Source organism: Cydia amplana, chromosome 10 (assembly GCF_948474715.1).
Source record: "Cydia amplana chromosome 10, ilCydAmpl1.1, whole genome shotgun sequence".
Taxonomy (NCBI): Eukaryota; Metazoa; Arthropoda; class Insecta; order Lepidoptera; family Tortricidae; genus Cydia; species Cydia amplana.
Genome location: NC_086078.1, coordinates 13583194 through 13603122, shown reverse-complemented (window position 1 = coordinate 13603122; position 19929 = coordinate 13583194). Strand labels below are relative to the sequence as shown.

The 19929-nt window shown below is 37.7% G+C and overlaps 1 protein-coding gene and 1 long non-coding RNA gene across 2 annotated transcripts; both read left to right on the top strand.

The window, feature by feature from the left end:
• The first annotated feature begins 7386 nt into the window (after nt 1-7386).
• On the top strand, nt 7387-11016 carry LOC134651512 (uncharacterized). The gene is made up of 2 exons (XR_010097118.1): nt 7387-7417; nt 10778-11016. It is a non-coding gene; the product is annotated as an uncharacterized LOC134651512 (long non-coding RNA).
• A 3810-nt stretch (nt 11017-14826) lies between these two features.
• Nucleotides 14827-16341, top strand: LOC134651629 (uncharacterized). The gene is made up of 3 exons (XM_063506728.1): nt 14827-14843; nt 15387-16010; nt 16183-16341. Exons 1-3 carry the CDS (start codon nt 14827-14829, stop codon nt 16307-16309), a joined length of 768 nt encoding a protein of 255 aa, XP_063362798.1. The 3' UTR covers nt 16310-16341.
• Nucleotides 16342-19929: the final 3588 nt, after the last annotated feature.

The following is a 19929-nucleotide window of genomic DNA, read 5'->3' as shown; positions in this document are numbered from 1 at the left end:
TACTAAACCCATTTGGATTAAATTATCTTGTGTTATAACTTTAAACGACCAATTCTTGTATATTTATTTATTTATATGTATATATATTTCGGGGATCTCCGGGGAAATTTGCCATATGGCGGTTTTCGGGGGCGAAAAATCGATTAGGTTAGGTTTTATCTCTGGGAAAATGCGTTTTTGTATGTTTTCCGAGCAACGCTCGGTCTCCCAGTTATTACAAGTTAACGAGTCGTGGGGAAGCAACCTGTATATTATTATATAGTGTGGCAAAGGTATGTTTGATTTCAAACATAGACAGAGAGAATCATACTATCTTTGTCTAACATTAGTACTAGCACCCAAAAGAAAAGGAAGAGTATAGTTTTTTTGTTCCTATTTACTGACAAGATTTGGTTCACCCAGTATATTATGAATGCAGACTCGTCGCACTCGTCGCTTAACAAACGTTTTACTTTAATTATTTATTGTGGAACAAGATTTGAGAAAGTGTCTATATCTAGTCTGACAGATATTTAGTAAACAAACACAAGTAAATGACCAGGTTATGAAGTAAAGACTTACAGACTAACAGACAAAAAAGATCAAATTCGTATAAAATTAATTAAAGTATATATATCCTAATCCAAAGTATCCTAATCCTAGCAGCTCCTTTCGCCAATATGCTCATAATGTACATATAACTCAATACATACCTCAATACTATTTAAATTTGTCTCCTTAGCTTTCTGTAGAAGACATATTTGTATGTGTTAGTCACCAGAATGGATTGCACTTCTTATGAGAAATTCCGTAAGTGGCAAATAAAGTATGCAAAAAAACTACAGAAACAAGCAGCGCAAAAAGAAAAGAGAGATACAGAGGAAGAAAACAAATATAAACAGGAATTAAAAGAATTGCAAGATAAAAGTGCTAAGAAACTTCAAGCTTTAAGAATGTCTTTGAGAAAAAACACGAATCCTCGCATTGTTAAGGTAAACCAGTGGTAAGTATCAGTAGAAAGTATTGAACATCACGTTGTAAGCGGCCACTCAAGAAAGTTCTGCTGATGGGCATTTCTATTTAAAGTTGTACCATGACTCAATTGATGAGTTGAAAATATATTTTGCATTATTTGGTACTTTTTCATGTAATTCTATGAGTAAATATATTCTAGTTTACCAAACACCAAAGAGAATCGTCATATTTTTAGGATAAACCAGTTAAAATTAATATTTAATAGGATGAGGGAGGTTTTTTGTGGTCCGTTTGGTTACAAATGGTTTTTGATATAGTAAATAAACGACATACTTGAAGCAAATGTTTTTATGTTCAAAGCTTAGAATTGTTAATAAACAAACTAAAAACAATCATCATTGACCGATTAAGAACCAACATTTTTCATAAAAGGGAACTTTAGGTGGTTTGGTTACGAGGTGACCCCAAATCGTACCTTATTTTTAGGTTTATTAAATAGTTATTGGTATTAAAGCCATATGACGAATAACAATCATTAGAATTATCAAAACATGTGATTATTGTCAAAAAAAAAATATTTTAGCTTTTAAATATTAAATAAACAATAAAAATACTTTTGAAAACAAGGGGACATTTCCAAATGGACACCCATGTAACTTAATGGATAAAGTAAAGACGAGATCACAATAATCAAAAATTTACACAAATACTCAGTGAATAAAAAAAGGACTACAATATATGTACTAAAATCAGTAGATAGAGTTTTAAACATAAAAAACTGAATATTACTTCATAAAATATTACTTATTAATTGCACATGAATTAAATAAGTACAGACAAAGTCACGGTAAAAACTACATATACTCAATGTGCGTGCGACTTTACCGTGTCCGTTTGGTTACATTTTTCTAGTCCGGCTATATGTTACGCTTCAAATTGTTACCAAACGGACGTAACGATTTGTCTGGGCCAGAATTAAATATATTCAAAATAATACAAAACTAACCACAATATGCAACTTATTTACTTGACAAATAACTGTATGAGACATAGTTTTATTTAATATAAACAGTATTTCAGTTACTTAAGGTTTAAGCTGCATAAACTCTTGAACAAAACGGACAAAATATTGAGTAAAATTACATGTCAACAACAGCAGGTCACGATGGTCGCGATTATGACCGTTTCAAATCAAATTTAACGTTTAAATAAGCTTTATCTGTGGTCACAGGTTTGCCAGGATAAAATAAAACCTAAAATGTTGGTAAAAAATATTTCGCTACTTGGCGAAAACTGCGTAACCAACCCGGACTATGTCCGATTCGCGATTTCGGCGGGACAACGGTTTTATCGAATTTAGACCCTATTATTGATGTTTTTAAAGCTGTTTTTCATCAATTACACATTTTTCAACATTTAAACTATGCCAGGAATGCATTACTTGGTGTTGCCTTCATAGAAAAAATATGTGTAAAAGTCCACCAAAAGTTGAAGTCGGTGAAGGGGACAGTACTACGGGGTGATTTTATCATATCTAAAAACCTGATTTTAAGTAAGAAAAAAGTCATTTATTGGGCATTAAACTTAATAAATGATGTGTCCATATAATATATTTCAATAAAAAACATCATTTGTCCAGTTAAAAAATTCGTCTTAAGAGTAAATCGCAAAAAATGCAAGGGGACATGCGAAAAACTCAAGGGTACAACTTTAAATAGAAATGCCCTGATATCGGTTCCTACACGATGATTCATATAAAATGGCAGGAGCCCGGTTTCCAATTTAAATACAGTGTAGGTGTTTATTGGGTTATTCCCACTAGTTACCAGCAAGTTGTTACCAGTGGTAACTACTGGGATTTTTTTTCCCACCTTTTACCACTGGTAACTACTGGGAAAAATAATTCCCAGTAGTTACCACCAAAATTTTGTAAGACTAAATACTAATAAAAACAGTATAAATAGTATAGTATAAATATAGAGTTATTTTGAATTACCTAATAAAATCACTTGAAAAATAATCTAAATGGATTAATAAATTTATCCTTACATATATTATAGTTTTTGTACTAGTACCGGTTAAAAAACCGTTTCAATATTTTTGGTCACTTTTAAGGCAGTTTACTAAAACACTAATCGACTTATAATTATTTATTAAATCACTCTATATTTATACTATACTATTTTTATACCGTTTTTATCAGTATTTAACTCTAACAAAATTTTGGTGGTAACTACTGGGAATAAAAATTCCCAGTAGTTACCACCAAACCGAGTTGGTGGTAACTACTGGGAATTATTTTTCCCAGTAGTTACCAGTGGTAAAAGGTGGGAAAAAAATTCCCACTAATTACCACTGATAACAAGTTGGTTTTAAGTATTTTTTTGTTTACAGTGGATGCAAACAACGCCAACGTTGCTTCCTCATGCATTGTTGCAGTCTGATGTCCTGCGCCGTGTTTGGCGTCATCGTCGCATTTGCGATCTATAGTGCATAAAGTAAAGTAGTAATAAAGTAATCGAATTTAAACTGTTGTGAGTCTAAACCGTAAAATTATAGTAATAAAGTAGTTTTATCACATTAAATAAATTAGATTTTTGCTTTTCCGTTGAGTGCTTATTTATTATTGCACTCCAATCTTGAGCCTCCGGCACACTATTGGAACGGGAAGCGTCGCGCATCGCGTGAATGGGCCAAACATGTGTGTTAAGCCCTGATTCGAGCAACGCTCTTTGAGCCTATTGAAAATGAAAGACATCGCGCAATACGGGCACCCACCATACACCATGCCACAGTTTTTCAATACCAAAAAGGGACTATTTGACTGTGCAAAGTGTATTCTCTTAACAATAAAGTCGCGTCAAGATCATTTTGAACACCTGGCCCGCTTAGCAACTTTTGCTGCTGACTGTACCTACTCTATGATCAATATCAAATCACCACCTATACGTACCTACTCTATGATTATGATGTGATTACTTCACGTGACAGTTTAAGGTTTGACAGTGCATTTCAATAACAAATTTCAATACTCAGGCATTTTATTTAATCCGGATACATACTTTTGGTACAGAGAACACATCAAACATTATGAAATAAAGGTCAAATAAAGAAAGCAGTAGAACTTATCTGCACAATAGCCTGTGCTGTGTTAGGAACATAGTTCTACTGTAATATATGTGGCACAAATTCGCTAACCGATATTTCCTAAATGATACGTAAACTGTATTTACCACATAACCGTACAATCATCTTGCTAGCCATATTTTCAGAATGGACTGCTGCTCAGTACATCTATGCCAAAAAAAAGAGCTACGATATGTGAACCAAATTAGAAGAGATATGAAACAACAAGAAAAGCGTCGTAATAAGGAAGAAAAGCAGTTCCAAAAAGAATTGAAAAAGTTACAAAACAAACGAAAGAGGCAATTATCTGCTCTTAAGAAAGCCGTTAATAAATGGGATCCAAAGGACAGGAGGAAATGTCGTGTTTTCCGTACTCCATCGAAAGTTATAGTTGCGAAGAAATGGTAAGTTCGGCAAAAATTAATGATAGGTGGCAACTTGAATTTATTTGTATGACCTTGGCTTGGTTCACTTTTATTAGCTGCAGGGATAAGGTAGGTAATGGAAACCACCAAGGATCGCAATTACTCTTTGATTGTAAACAATTCGCATTTTTCTTTGAACTTTGTCGGAAAGCACGGAGATTGATATTTGGCTGTAGCCCGTCTTCGGCAGTCAAAGGATTAACTTTCGAACTTTCGGACTTTCGAAAACAACATACTTAAGATCTGATCAAATATGAAAACCGATTCTGATATAACAATTTTTTATTGACGTCACCCGCGTTTTCTGCATGCGAGATCGTAAATCGTCGCTATACTTACTCAACCTCATATCTGCAACAATCATTTGATGGAAATGTCGCTTTTCTTTCATTCGGAATACGGGTGTTTTTGTCATCAAATGAGCGTTGCAGATACGAGGTTGAGTAAGTATAGCGGCGAAATGTCGTATCATAACAAGATCAAAACCACAACAAATAGTAAATTCAGAATCGGGCTCCTGTTCGTTTTCCACTTCAAAATATGTTAATTTTGTTTCAGCGTCTGCAAAAAACGGTTGTTAAAAAAACTCCGCCCATGTTGCTGTCTTGTCGTCATTGCACTTGCAGTTTTATTAGCTATAGCACTCCCATTTGGCCCTTGAGTGCGATTCATTGAATATCGTGGCGCATCCTACCGAATGCGCCAGTGCGCTGTGACTAGCAGATACATCGTAGCGGCTCAATCAAGTTTAAAATGCACTTTCAGGTATGGCACCTCAGCCGCTCCGATATATCTCTCGGATGGTGATCTGATAGCGACTGTAGGTACCTATATGTATAGCGAAGTGTAACTTTAAGTTTAGAAGTTATATATTATTGTTTGGTAACTTCTGATGCTTATTGTACTCAGTCGTGTTTACAAAAGGTCGTGTTTACAGAACTGCTTTGATCAAAGCAGTTCTGTAAACCTTTCTACATTAATGTGCTTAAGTGTGAATTACACCTAATTACCTATGTAATAAAATAAGTGTACTTATTCAATAAAGATTTTGTTATTAATCTTATTGATCAAAAGATAACGTCAATAGGAGGTGTAAACAAAGCGACTATCGTTTGTGTTTGCACTTTTAATTTTTACCCACTTTTATACCTACTACATGAGTACCTACGTACTTAACCTAAAAACGCCAAATCTCGCAAAATTGTATTGAAATGACAGGTACCCTTCGAGTTTGAAAAATATTATAATATAAAGTCTATTTTTTATTCGGTAGACTAAAATGACATTTCATAACTGAACATAAAATAACATTTCATAATATGTAATGTCATTTTAGTCTACCGAATAAAAAAAAACAACGGGTTGCACTCCGGGAGTGCCGACAGAAGTGAAAATTCAATGACATCTTACGTCTTACGCTCTGGCGAGTTTAACATTTTTTCCCCATCACAAAAAGTGCACAGCGCCGCTAAAGAAGTTTTCACTTCAAAAATAGACATAGTATGACATTCTGAGGATCTCAATTCAGATTAAAAATTCAGAGAGACATTCCGGACGTGTATTGGGAGCCTAATGTATATTATACTACTCTTTGGAGCCTAAGAAGAACATCGGGAAACTTACGTTAAACTTGTCAATGTAAGGTAAAATGTCAAAGAGCGTAATGACATAATCTAATCAAACATGAAGTTAAACCAACAGTAATGTTTTTGTTCAATTTTATTCAGTTCTAAGTCCAAATCATGACGACAGCACACACAAATAGAACTAGTAACGTATTCATCCAATGCAAGAGTTGCCATGACTGATGAAAAACGTTGGTCCAGCACAAAAAATGTCTTGCGCTCGCTTTTAAAATTAGATAAATATAAGTTACAATGGAAGACTTCAAAGAATTCATTGGGCAAGAAAGTATCATTTTCCCTCGAAATAGCGGAAAGATCGGAATATAATAATAGGCACCAGGAATGCATAAAGAAACTTGAGAATGAACAATGCAGGCGACAAAAGCAACTTAGCGCCCTAAAGAGAGCTGCAACTTCTTCTCGACGTTCGTCCCATGACATTAACTCCGACTTACATACGCCTCCAAGTTGCAAAGCTCCTTGCATTCAAACAGCGAAGCAATGCGTATCCACCCTTTATCCTTGCAAGGAGCAACCTGCATGTACCTCTTATTCTTGTTCGGGACAACCCGCATGTCCACCTTATCCTTGTAAGAAGAAACCTGTATGCGCCCTTTATCCTTGCAAGGGGCAACCTGTATGTACCACTTATACTTGCACGGAGAAACCTGTCTGTAATATCCCTTGTCGTCAAAAGGAGCAACCTGTATGTAGCTCTGATCAATGCGTGGTGCAACCTAAATGTGCCCCTTGTCCTTACATCGACCAATCTACATGTACTCTTCCATGTTTCCCTTCCCGTAAATCAGCTTGCCGTACAACGCGTCCAAGTTGCAAAGCTCCTTGCATTCAAACGGCGAAGCAATGCGTATCCACCCTTTATCCTTGCAAGAAGCAACCTGCATGTACCACTTATACTTGCACGGAGAAACCTGTCTGTAATATCCCTTGTGGTCACAAGAAGCAACCTGTATGTAGCTCTGATCAATGCCCGGTGCAACCTAAATGTGCCCCTTGTCCTTACATCGACCAATCTACTTGTACTCTTCCTTGTTGCTCTTCCCGTACATCAGCTTGCAAGGTATTTAAAAGTATAAAAAAATTTACATGTCGAAAACGTAAGTGTTCGCCATCCAAAGTCACGTGTTCCAGTTCTAACCTAAGCATATGTGGCGACTGTGGCGGGCCTATGTGCACAGGTAGAGAAGACTGCTGTTGTAGTAATTGTGCCAAATGGAACCGGTGGTGTAAACGGTCTTCCTCAAAAGATAAACGGCCGAGATGCTGGTGAGTACCTAAGTTAACGTAATTAAGTTAAGAAAAGATAAGATAACAGATAATTTATTCAAGTAGGCATATTACAATGCGCTTATGAACGTCAAATAAAGCTACACCGGCTCCAACCTTGCTCCAACCCTACACCTCTGCCTCGAGAAGACTTAAAATCCCCCCCCCCAATTGGAGTTAATTTGAATAACAGGGGACAGGTGCGGTAACAATAGACAAAGGTAATATACAGCTATTTTTAGACACAATTTATATTTTAAAACCCGTATAAAACTACAAAGAGTGGGTCATTTGATTGTGAAGTCACATAGGTACTAGAGTTTCATATAAATTCCATAGCAGGAAAATCGTTTTGACAGTTCGAAAAAAGATTGAGATTGAGATTGAGATATTTATTTATAAAATCATAAATAATTTTACACGTCACAAAGCTATATACATAATTATCAATTTATCACTAAATTAAATAATATCATTTTTGGACATCGGCAGTTCTCAACATAAATTCACTTATAGTGTAACAAGCCAAACCAATTAACATTTTCTTAAGTCTACTTACAAATATTGCCTCACTAGCTGAGTTAATGACCTCTTTCGGAAGTGTGTTATAAATTTTTACACCCATGACACCGAGTGATTTCCGCACCTTGGCCAGTCGGCAGCGCGGGACTAGCAGAAGGTGCTCGCCGCGCGTGTTGCGGCCGTGGTTCTGCCCACGAGTTGTATATAGCCCCAGATTAGACCTTACATATTTGCAGGCTGTTAGTATGTAAACACATGGTAGCGTAAGTATTTTGTGTTCTATGAATAATGACTTAGCTGGATAATCATAGGGTTTCTTTGAGATTATCCTTAGGGCACGTTTTTGTAATCTAAATAGTCTATCACATTCAGCTGCAGTAGCCCATAGTTCTACACCTTGAGTTAAAATTGAGTGGAAGTACCCATAGTATGCTATTCTGAGGTTTTGAGGCGTTAGGGATGGCGCGAGTCTGCCAAGGGCGAAGCACGCTGACGCTAGCCTGTCAGAGACCACATCTATATGGGGGGTCCAGGTTAGTCCCGAGTCTATAGTAAAACCCAGATATTTTGCTTGCTCAACCTGGGGGAGTTTTACATTGTTTACGACTATATCTAGTGGACATATACCAATTTTACGAAGTTGAAAATGCATAATATTTGTTTTATCAATATTAAGTAGCATGCCGTTTGACGAGAACCACTTGGCAATGTTATTAATTACTTTATTCGTTTTTATTTTTAGGTTGTCAAAATTATCTGCGTTAACTATTATGCACGTGTCATCTGCGAACATAATATATTCAGGCTCAGGGCACGCCGTCATAATATCGTTAACTAGTATCAAAAAAAGGTTATTGCCCATCATCGATCCTTGCGGTACCGCACAAGCCCCTACGGGTTCGAGGTTTGACTTCACGCCAAGAACAACGGTGCTTTGCTGTCGATTGCTGAGAAAAGAGGCAATCGTGTTGAGAAAGTTGCCCTCGAAGCCGTAGCGTGCCAATTTCGAGAGGAGCAATGAGTGGTCGATCATCTCAAAGGCGCGCGAAAGGTCGCAGAATATCGCTGCGACCTGCCGCCCGCCCTCGAGATGCACCATCACTCGCGCGACCACATCGCGCGCCGCATCAGTCGTCGAACGACCTGTCTGGTAGGCATACTGCTGGCTATTCAAAAGATTATTTGATATAATATGATGCATCATCCGCGTACTTAATAGGCGCTCAAAGACCTTGGATATTGTAGGTATAAGGGATATCGGCCTATAGAATTTAGGTATATGCATTTCACCCTTTCCCTTATAGATAGGCTGAACTTTAACTAACTTTAACGTGTCGGGGTACACCCCCGCGTTAACACATTTATTAAATATAAAAAGCAGTAAGGATATGACATTCGGCGGGAGAAGATCAATGACATAGGTCGTCATATCATGGATGTCCTTAGATTGTTTACGTTTAACGACCTTACATGTTTTCACCATTTCCTCAAGAGTGAACGGTTTAAATAAGAAAGCAGATGGTACCTGTGGCAGATATCTGTCGAGATATGCGAGTGCATCATCTATGCACGGGCGCGAGTCATTGTTCGTGTGAGTGTAGTAGTGGTTAAGCTGGGTGGCGGCGGCCGCGGCGCGCGCAGCCTCGCAGTCGCCCGGCGCACGGCTCACGAGCACGTCCAGGGGTCCGCTCCTGCTGCTACTGCGCCGGCATGTCTCTGACGAGATGACGCTCCACATAGCCCGACAGACATTACCACCTGCGCTACACACTATTTTGCTATTTATAAATTCTACACGGTCATTACGTAATGTAGCCCAATACGCTGTTTCCAATTTTAATAGGAGAAATTGATTTGACTAATAGTTAACCTTTTAGACGCCAATGACCGATATATCCGCACCGTAGGTTCAACGCCAAAGACCGATTAATCGGTCACATATCACAGAGCAACATAGACCTACGTGCATATGCATAAAGTTCAATTTCAGTTTTGACACTTCGGTGACGTGGCGTCAGCGTGACAGCTTTTGTGTTTGACACGGCGTCGAATAGGTTAAATACCCTATTGCAACTTGTATGAGAACTACACCGACGTTTCAGTTGGCGTGCAGGCGGCGTGCAAGTTCCAATACAAATTGCAGTCGGGTTGCAGTCCGTCTGTATCGGCCCCACAGACAAGATATCCTCCAGATTGAGCATAGCAGCGCTACCCCCTCTGCCACAAATATACGGTAGTTTTACTCCATTTTCGAGTCAAAGTGTCTTTGTGTGACGTCCGTGTCTTTGAACGGACCAATCACGGCACAGGACCCGCACACCTCGTCCCCCGCACCCCAGTATTTTTGGCAGCATCGGTTTCATGAAATAGTTGCTCTAAACTCCGTCTAGAGTATTCCTAGTCTATAATCGGCCCTAACGCGGACCAATGGAAAGCAAAACCAGCAGACCCAGGCTATCGCTTCACCATCGAATCGATTTGTGTCTCTCTATCGCGCATCCATATTAGTGTGACAATGATAGCTGCGTTTCGTTCGCTACGGAGCGTGAGCGATTGGCATGTTGGCTACGCGGCCAGTTCTTCCCCTCTTTGAATTTCATTGATTAGACATGAGACGTGTTTAACCTTTTCGACGCCGTGTCAAACACAAAAGCTGTCTCTCAGACGCCACGTCATCGAAGTGTCAAAACTGAAATTGAACTTTATGCATATGCACCTAGGTCTATCTTGCTCTCTGGTCTATGACCGATTGCGTCTTTGGCGTTGGACCTGCAGTGCGTATATATCGGTTATTGGCGCCCAAAAGGTTAAATAGTTTGATTATTTAATTTATTTCAGCAAATGCCGCAAGAAAAAAAGAAGAAAGCTCCAAAGATGGAGGAGGAGACGTTGTCGTCAATCGCGGAACTTATGCTTTCGATGTTTTATCTGCTGTATTTTATTTGGGACAGTTGTGGCCTGTGTATTGACTTTCATTCCAATATTTACTGCAACCCAGTGATGAGTAAAACAAGTGCACATTTGATTTCATTCTGTATTTTTTGTGACTCCAATAATAAAATTGACTAAGATACTAAGACTAAGTTTTACTTTTGTATTAAAATTCATACTCCCACACTCCCAACCCGACATGTACAGGGGCGTATTTACAAATTTGGCGCCCCGGGCCATTTTGATTTGCCGCCCCCCTTCATCAATGACGATAAAGTATTTTATTTAAGAAAAAAAAAGCCTGCAACAAGTACCTTTGGGGTGTGAAATAAAAAAAACTAAACATTTACCATTTATTCACATAGGCATTTACAAAATGTACATTGTTTTCCTATGTACAAATTGGTTGACAAAATCATCAATGACGCTGTCGTAATTTAAAACGTTTGTCAGCTCAGCTTCTATATTAAGAAGAGCTAAGATATTCAGGCGCTCTTCGCTGATAGGGCCCGACCACATGTCAGCGGTGCGACGCCGCCGCCGCACCGCAAAATTTAGCGGTGCCGCCCGGCGGCGCCTCAAAGCGGTGCGCGGCGCCGCGCGCGGTGGCGCCGAGCGGCATGCGTCGCCGCGTGCGATGCCGCGCTGCATAGTAAAGAATAAAAATTCGAATACCAGTGTTTGATCAGACATGAATCCCTTCACACGTGTTCTGCTCTTGCTATTGGCGAGGTGATATTTTGCTTAAAAATTCTTCAAAACACGGCACAGACATTCGAAAATAGTTATAACATTTATTTTCAGTCATCTTCAACGCCTCGTATTTTCTTTTCAAATGATTTCCATCTTCATTCATTATACGAAGATATGGGTTCACCTAATTTTTTCTTTTCAATTGTTTTTTATTTCTACGCCCTCTTAACAACAGCAAGAGCAGAACACGTGTGATAGCGCTGGCGGTACACCGAGAAATTCAGTAAAATGCTGCAAATGATGTTAAAGCTATGAAAATCGGTACGATTGATCTTTAGGACATTTGAAACAATTTGACCCGAAGCACCAACAAATAAAAAAAAGATGATGAGGACGTCATCTTTTTTTGTATGGAATTAAAAAAATGTTTAGAAATATCCTCATATTAGGTATAATTTGAGGTATATTTTACAAAAAAAAAATTAACGGTATTGTATCTGGAGAAGCTCAAACTTGGTATGTCTTGAAAATTATTTTTATTATAATTAAAAAAAAAATACTCAAATGTAATGATGTGATATATTTTTGGAATCAGCTCAGAAAGACCTTTCGTTTAATACCACACACGATAGGTTTCTAAATATATTTTTTTTATTCTATACAAAAAAAGATGACGTCATAACCCCTCTCGTTTTTTTTTATTTGTTGGTGCTTCGGGTCAAATTGTTTCAAATGTCCTAAAGATCAATCGTACCGATTTTCAAACCTTTAACACCATTTGCAGCGTGTTTTGGCGAACCGCTATCGCTATGAAGGGATCCATGTCTGATCAAACAACTGGTAGTCGAATTTTATTTTTTACTATGCAGCGCGCTAAATTTTGCGGTGCGGCGGGCGACCCTGGAACGTAGATAATTTTTTATTCTTTTGAGTGCAGAAAATGATCGTTCTGCACTGCAATTAATTAGTCACTGCGGTGCAAAGAAAAATGCGCAATGCAATTTCTACATATGGGAATGCTTCTCATATGTAGAATGTCCTTATTTTTTATGAGTAAGCTTAGTTGCCTTAAGCTCATTTTATTTTCGTAGGCGGTCAGAAAATGTTTTAATAAAACACATTCGTCTTGTAGGTCTACCGCGAGATCTAACGGGTATACTGTTTGAAGGTTTACGGCACTCCTGACTTCTGCCTCAGACATTGTGTCTAATTTACCTAAGAAGACAAAATTGGCCGTCACTACGTCGTATGACGTTTTGCGCTTCCTCAACTCGGCTAACAACTGATCACGCCGTACTAAAACTTCTTGAACGAAAATGTTGCTTAATTTAGGTACTTGTTGGTAGATATTTTAAGCAATTGGTTTGAATCGTTCGTTTGTTTATTAATTTAAATGTCAATTAAAATATAATAAAAAATATAGCTAAGTTTGATTATAAAAGGCGCCCAGAAAAAGCCGCGAGGGGGCGGCTTCGCCGCCCCCCTGCGGCCTGCCGCCCCGGGCCATGGCCCCCTTGGCCCTAGGGTAAATACGCCCCTGGACATGTATAATAGAATAATAGGTAAGCCGTCCACCCGCGGATATCTGTCCGTCCCGTCCGTCGGCCGCGATATTGAGTGACTTGCGACGGCGGCAGCGATAACCATCGGTTGGAACTCACAGCGATCGGACTTTTCGTTCCCACTTATAGTTGTCGCTGTCACCGTCGCAAGTCGCTCAATATCGTGGCCAAGCCGTTGCTATTAACTGCAGCGACAAAGTTTGATTTGCGTCATGTTCTTTTTAGGAAATTTACGTTTATGGGCGTTTTTTTCTTTTTGTTGTCCCCTACACTTTTTTTTTCAAATTTGGGATTTTTTATGTTACCTATTTCTACTCCGAATCACGAGCTCCTTCTATCCTAATAGGAGAAAAAAAGTGTCCCAAAATTTCCATACATTTTTCGATCTTTCCATTCCGCGACCGCCATACAAAGTCTATAAAAATGGTGACGGAATGGAAATAAAAACCTTAGGACACTTCTTTTCTCCTATTAGGATAGAAAGAGCTCGTGATTCTGAGTAGAAATAACATAAAAAATCCCAAATTTGAAAAAAAGTGTAGGGGGACAACAAAAAAAAACGCTAATACTAGTACAGTCAGCAGCAGAAGTTGCTAAACGGGCCACATGTTCAAAATAATCTTGACGCGACCTTATTAAGGTAATTTTGAACACCTCGCCGGCTTAGCAACTTCTGCTGCTGACTGTATTTCGCTTGCCAAATCGGTACGTACAAGAGTTAGCTTCTAACATCCTTCCTCCTTCCTTTTCCAAACCTTCCTTTGTCAGGAACTATTTGTCAAAGGAATGTCTCATTTCATAGATATAATCATACCTACTATCTTTGTCTTACACTTAACTAGTACTATAGCACCCAAAAAAAAGGATGAGTATAGTTTTCCTGATGCTTAATACTGACTGACAAATTGGTTTGACCAAGTATATACCTATGCACATTTTTTTAGGCAGAACTTTTCTACTGATACTGAACCTACCATCTGACAACTGACAATAACATATGAGTATGACATAGGTAAAACTGACACGAATGACAGAAACTTCTATATAAATAAACTTTAGGCTTTAGAAAATAACCAAAAATACATTTAAAATTCAATGTAGCAAAAACTAAAAAGAATCCACATCAAAATTAATGTTTATCCCAACTTCACTAAGGTTTCCATAGTGCAAAGGCATCAGTCGTAAAAAGAGTAAAAGATTTTTTAAAACACTCAAAAAGCATGAAGAGAAGAAAAAATAGTCGAGTAAGCTGCATGTCAGCATAAAGGTAACGCCGGCTTTTGATATTTTGCTTTGTAAACATTGAACTATTATTACTAGCGTATTTAAACATTACTTAGTTAAAAACGTAGCCTATGTTTCAGCAGTTTTGACGCTACGGAAGAACAGGCGAAACAAACATACATATTTACCTACATAAAAAACGAAAGTCGAAATGAGAGCTTCTATTTTGTTGTTCTTCTACTTAAGAGTTTTAGAAGTTCGTCTAAAAATAAATGTTAATGAAAGTGAAGAGACGCATTGTACATAGGTACTCATAAATCTCATAATATACCTACTCCTACTGCATAAAATGCATAATTGTTGTTACTTATATACTTCTCTTTTCTAGAACCTCAAGTTTTCGAGTCAAGTTACTTTGACTTGCGTTCTGATTAATCGCTTTCGCGATAACAATAGTCGATTGCTGGATTCGCCATAATGGATACACGTAGATGGTATTCACCTCTTATTGTTATAGTAGAGACTAGAGATAAATATCGAACCATAGATACGATTTGTGTATAATGTTGGTTAAAACATACCATCGTCCATAAATATTAATATCTGGGAGACCGAGCTTTCCTCGGAAAACATATAAAAACTCAAAAATTTGCGTTTACCCAGAGATAAGACCTAGCTAGATTCGCCCCCGAAAACCCCCATATACCAAATTTCATCGCAATCGTTAGAGCCGTTTCCGAGATCATTGAAATATACATATATAAATAAATAAATAAATAAATATGCAAGAATTGTTCGTTTAAAGGTATTAGATTGAAAAGACGTATCTACAACCTAAGTAGTTTTGTGTTTTGTGGTAACAAATGTAGGTTTGTTTGTGGAGCTTTGTCCTTAACAAAAATTTGTAACTTTTGTGTAATAAATAACTAAAATAATAATAATGTCAATTCAGATTATTGTTGTTAGTATATTACTTTCTCGTCTTCCTCGCGGTCGCTATCTTCTTCTACCTATTTGACACACTATTGTTTTTTCAGGTCACTGTCGACTTGCGGTGAATGCGATTTTGTTTTGGAACCACCCCGACGCCCTGGAAAAGAACTAGAACGTCAGAAGCCTTGCTTAGGCATAGACAAACTAATACAAGAAGAAAGAGAAAATCAAGAGTGGAATGTCGCTTTTCAAAAGGCTTTAGTAAAGAGATTGGAGGCTTCCGAAAGGAGACTCACGCTTGATGATTATTTGGACGACGATGATGATGATGGTTCACCTAGCAGCCGAGGAGGACGAAAACGAAAGAGAAAGAAGGAAGCTCATACTTCTGCTAAACCTGCAGTAAAAAGTGAACAAGTTGCGGCTGGATTCCCTGAAGCTCAAGATGTATTCAAAGAGAAAAAATGCAGGTGCTCAGGAAAAATAAGAATAGAAGAACGAAAACGAAAAACATTTGTAAAGATAATGGAAAGAGAACAAAGGAGATTTGAAAGACGAAGTATAAGAGCTCAAAAGAAATACGAAAAAGATCGACAGAAAGCATACAAAAAATGTGAGAATACGCAACTCGCCATGGAAAGGGGATACCTTAAAAGAAACAAAGATGGTGTTGTGGATAAAGCTGAAGAGACTTTTAGCGTGTTCATACATATGGATCCAGCTGAATGGTGAGATTATTTTTGTGCCTTATTTCCATGAATAATAAAGTAGAACGAAGTTCTATATGACGGGTTACAACTGGTCACAGCTGTCTACATTTTTTTCTATCAAATGGTGTCGAAAAAAGGCATGATCATGAGTTTAATGTTGAGGCTATTCAACATGTTATTTTTGTTTCAGCGGTTGCCATGCACGAGACAGATGTGCTACAAAATGCAAGAAATGTTTCTTTGTGTTCTGCGTCTGGTTCTATATTATCGGATTCATCATCTTCGCCATTGTTACCTACGTCCTAACATGGCTTTAGCCTGAAGTGTGCCAGAAGCCAAGTGATGTCAAATATTTAGAAAATTTTAGTTTCAGTATAATTGTTCAAGTTGTTCGATTAACGTTGTCTCACATTAAATGTTGTGGTTTGTCTTTTATGAAAATAATACTTTACATTAAACAAAAACATTTTATTTGGAAATAGAAGAACGTAATATTGGCTTCTTGTGCTTTTAAGTCTCGAGAATGTGTTTTAAGAATTTGACGGCAATATATTTTTTCTTGTAATTGGTAAACATAGAGACAGGGAATATAGGTACCTACAGTCGAAATTTCATTATCATACTATCGTGACTAAGGACTACGTACTTTGAAAAAAAAAATCGTATCTTGTTCTGTCAATCGAAAGAAAAATGTGGTAACATGGTGGATGCATGGTGGTAACTAACTTACTTTCCTCTTTGGTGGTAACTATGTATAGGATGCACACAGAGTTCCTGCGTTTTAACTCTGAGTAGCAGTTCGAGATACGAGATTTATTCAAAGTAGCGCCGATATGTCTTTTTAGATACTTTTTACATACGAAAGTAACGGACGGTCAAACAAACGTGAGGCTGGCTAACTTTCCACTGAGAGGAAATATACAGGAATTCATCCATACGTTTTAATCTAGCGAGTGGAGAAGAGATACCTAATAATATGGATATCCGCACATGTCCACCTCAGTGGAAAAGCAGCATTACAATCTGCGTCGGAACTTTAAAAACTTTGTGAAGTTAACAAATCGACTGGTTTGTTGACTATGGCTATGGTCGCAAATGACATAACACGTGACATGCATGTGACACAGAGTGACGTAAATAAAGTAACTTTTAGATTTGAGTAAAAATAAAAAATTCGTAGTAGTTCCTGACATCTTATTTATTATACAACATCAATAAAGAAGACAAATCAAACCAGAATCAACCTAGATTTCTCTAGGTTCACAATTTATAAGTTCCTGCATGCATATCTATTAACCTAGCTGCTTGTACACTTGTACTAATATTTTAACTAACGGTTTTTGTAAGCAGTTGTTGTTCAAGCACTAAATGAAAACATTAGATGCTCAAATACTACAAAGTAAGGCTTGTGCCTTACTTTGTAGTATTTGGCCTGATTAAAGACGACAAAATAATGAAAAGACGAAAAGCTTTTTAAATACCTACAGAAACTTAATGAATTGTAAAGGATATAAAAGAAATCCTCCAGAGAATGAAATTAACTTACGCATTCCCTCTAGAAGATCAGACCAATAACGGGTTGTATGTTCATAATTAGCGTAGGTAATTGAATATCTGCAGAAATGTCTGAAATGGAAAAAAGTGAACGGTACGTAAACAATATTTATATAATAAATAAGTACTTAGGTATTTCAACATTCTAGAATTATTTACTCACTTAATTTTTGTAGGATGTTATCGACCTCGGGTAAAGCCGAATTTTCTGTGGAACCTGCGAAATGTGCAAATAAATTAAGGCCTCAAAGGGCCTGCACGTGTATAGACAAACTAGTAGATGAAGAAAGAGAGCGGCATGCGAGAAATATCCAGTTCCAAAAGGCTTTAGTAAAGAGGATAGAGGCATCGGAGAAAAGAATAGCATATGATGATGATGACGACGACGATGATGATGATGATGAACCAAGAGGGAGGAAGGGAGGAAGAAAAAAGAAGCAAGCAACCCCGGCAGGCACACCTACACCACCACCCTCTATCCCTCCTGTAAAACCTCCCAAGATCAAACCACCATTCGACACAGACAAATGTATATGCTACAAAAAAATAATAAAGGAAGAACGTAAACGTAAGAAATTTGTAAGGAGCCTGGAAAGGCAACAGAGGAAGTTTGAGAAAAATAATTTAAGGGCTCAAAGGAAGTATGAGAAGGCACGAAAGAAGGCTTTTAGAAAATGCGATTACTTACAAGAGGCCTTAAACAAAAAGTACGGGATGGGCGACAAAAGTATAAAGATAAATCAAGGGGACGAGACGTATAGCGTGTTTTTACATATGGATCCGGGTGATTGGTAAGTGTCTAAAATGTTAACTTTGACGATACGCAAACATATTTATCTAAATGTTAGCGCCCTTCCTAGATACCTGCCGTAAAGCAAACAAAAGATAGACACCTAAAAGTAATATCTTCTTTTATCCATTTCCAGGAAAGTCAGTTAGAACTGAATCCAATTTGGGTGTACCTGACAAATACTCTAGTACAGTCAATGTATTAAATATCGACACGGATAAATTGACATAAATATGTAAACACGACCTTCATGCCCATACGTATACGTGAAGCAATTGCCATCGCTCGAAAAGATTGCACCATACCTTTGGCCTAGTCTCGAGTAGATGGCGTTAATTTTTGATATTTAACAAATTAACACATATCAGTGAAAGAATAAGGATCACAGTCAAATGGCTTTCTAACAGTTTTAATCTTCTGTCGAAAGATGGCAGTATATTTACTGTGGCTACATAATTTACTTTGACAATCCGGTCCTATTTCAAATTTTCTTTGCTTCTAACCCTTCTAACCAATATAACCAATTAATTTTTCTCTGTTTTAGTGGGTGCAGTTTCCGAGAAAGATGTTTCACCAAATTCAAAAAGTCTTTTTTCAAATTCTGCTTCTGGTTCTATATTATTGGTTTCGTCGTCGGTGGTGGTGTATATTACTTCGTTGGGAATTTTGGTAAAATCCTGCAGCAAATTATCATTTATGTAGCGTTGCACAAGTACAAGTGCTGGTGGCCTAGCGGTACGAGCGTGCGACTTTCATTCCCCGGCTCGCACCAATGACTTATATGTACGAAATAAGTATTATTATATATTTACCAGTCGCTTTTCGGTGAAGGAAAACATCGTGAGGAATCCGGACTAATCCCAATAAGGTTTAGTTTACCCTCTGGGTTGGAAGGTCAGAAGGCAGTCGTTTTCGTAAAAACTAGTACCGACGCCAATTCTTGGGATTAGTTGCAAAGCGGCCCCAGGCTCCCATGAGCCGTGGCAAAATGCCGGGACAAAGCGAGGAAGATGATGATGATGACTGCACAAGTATCTCCTATTGACTGTCAGTGTACCTATTGTTAGACCGTAATATTTTTTTTTCTTTATGGTTAAAAATATTTCATTTTATAGTTATTAGGTTATTACTTAATTTAATAGCCGTTTAAAATATTTTTTTAAACAATTATCAATCGTAGCTGAGTGCCGGATGGGTCTGTTCGTTCGATGCCTATATAATCTGTCAAAAAAAAGCGGCCAAGTGCGAGTCGGACTCGCCCATGAAGGGTTCCGTATTTAGGCGATTTATGACGTATATAAAAAAACTACTTACTAGATCTCGTTCAAACCAATTTTCGGTGGAAGTTTACATGGTAATGTACATCATATATTTTTTTTAGTTTTATCATTCTCTTATTTTAGAAGTTACAGGGGGGGGGGGACACACATTTTACCACTTTGGAAGTGTCTCTCGCGCAAACTATTCAGTTTAAAAAAAAATTATATTAGAAACCTCATTATCATTTTTGAAGACCTATCCATAGATACCCCACACGTATGGGTTTGATGAAAAAAAAATTTTTGAGTTTCAGTTCGAAGTATGGGGAACCCC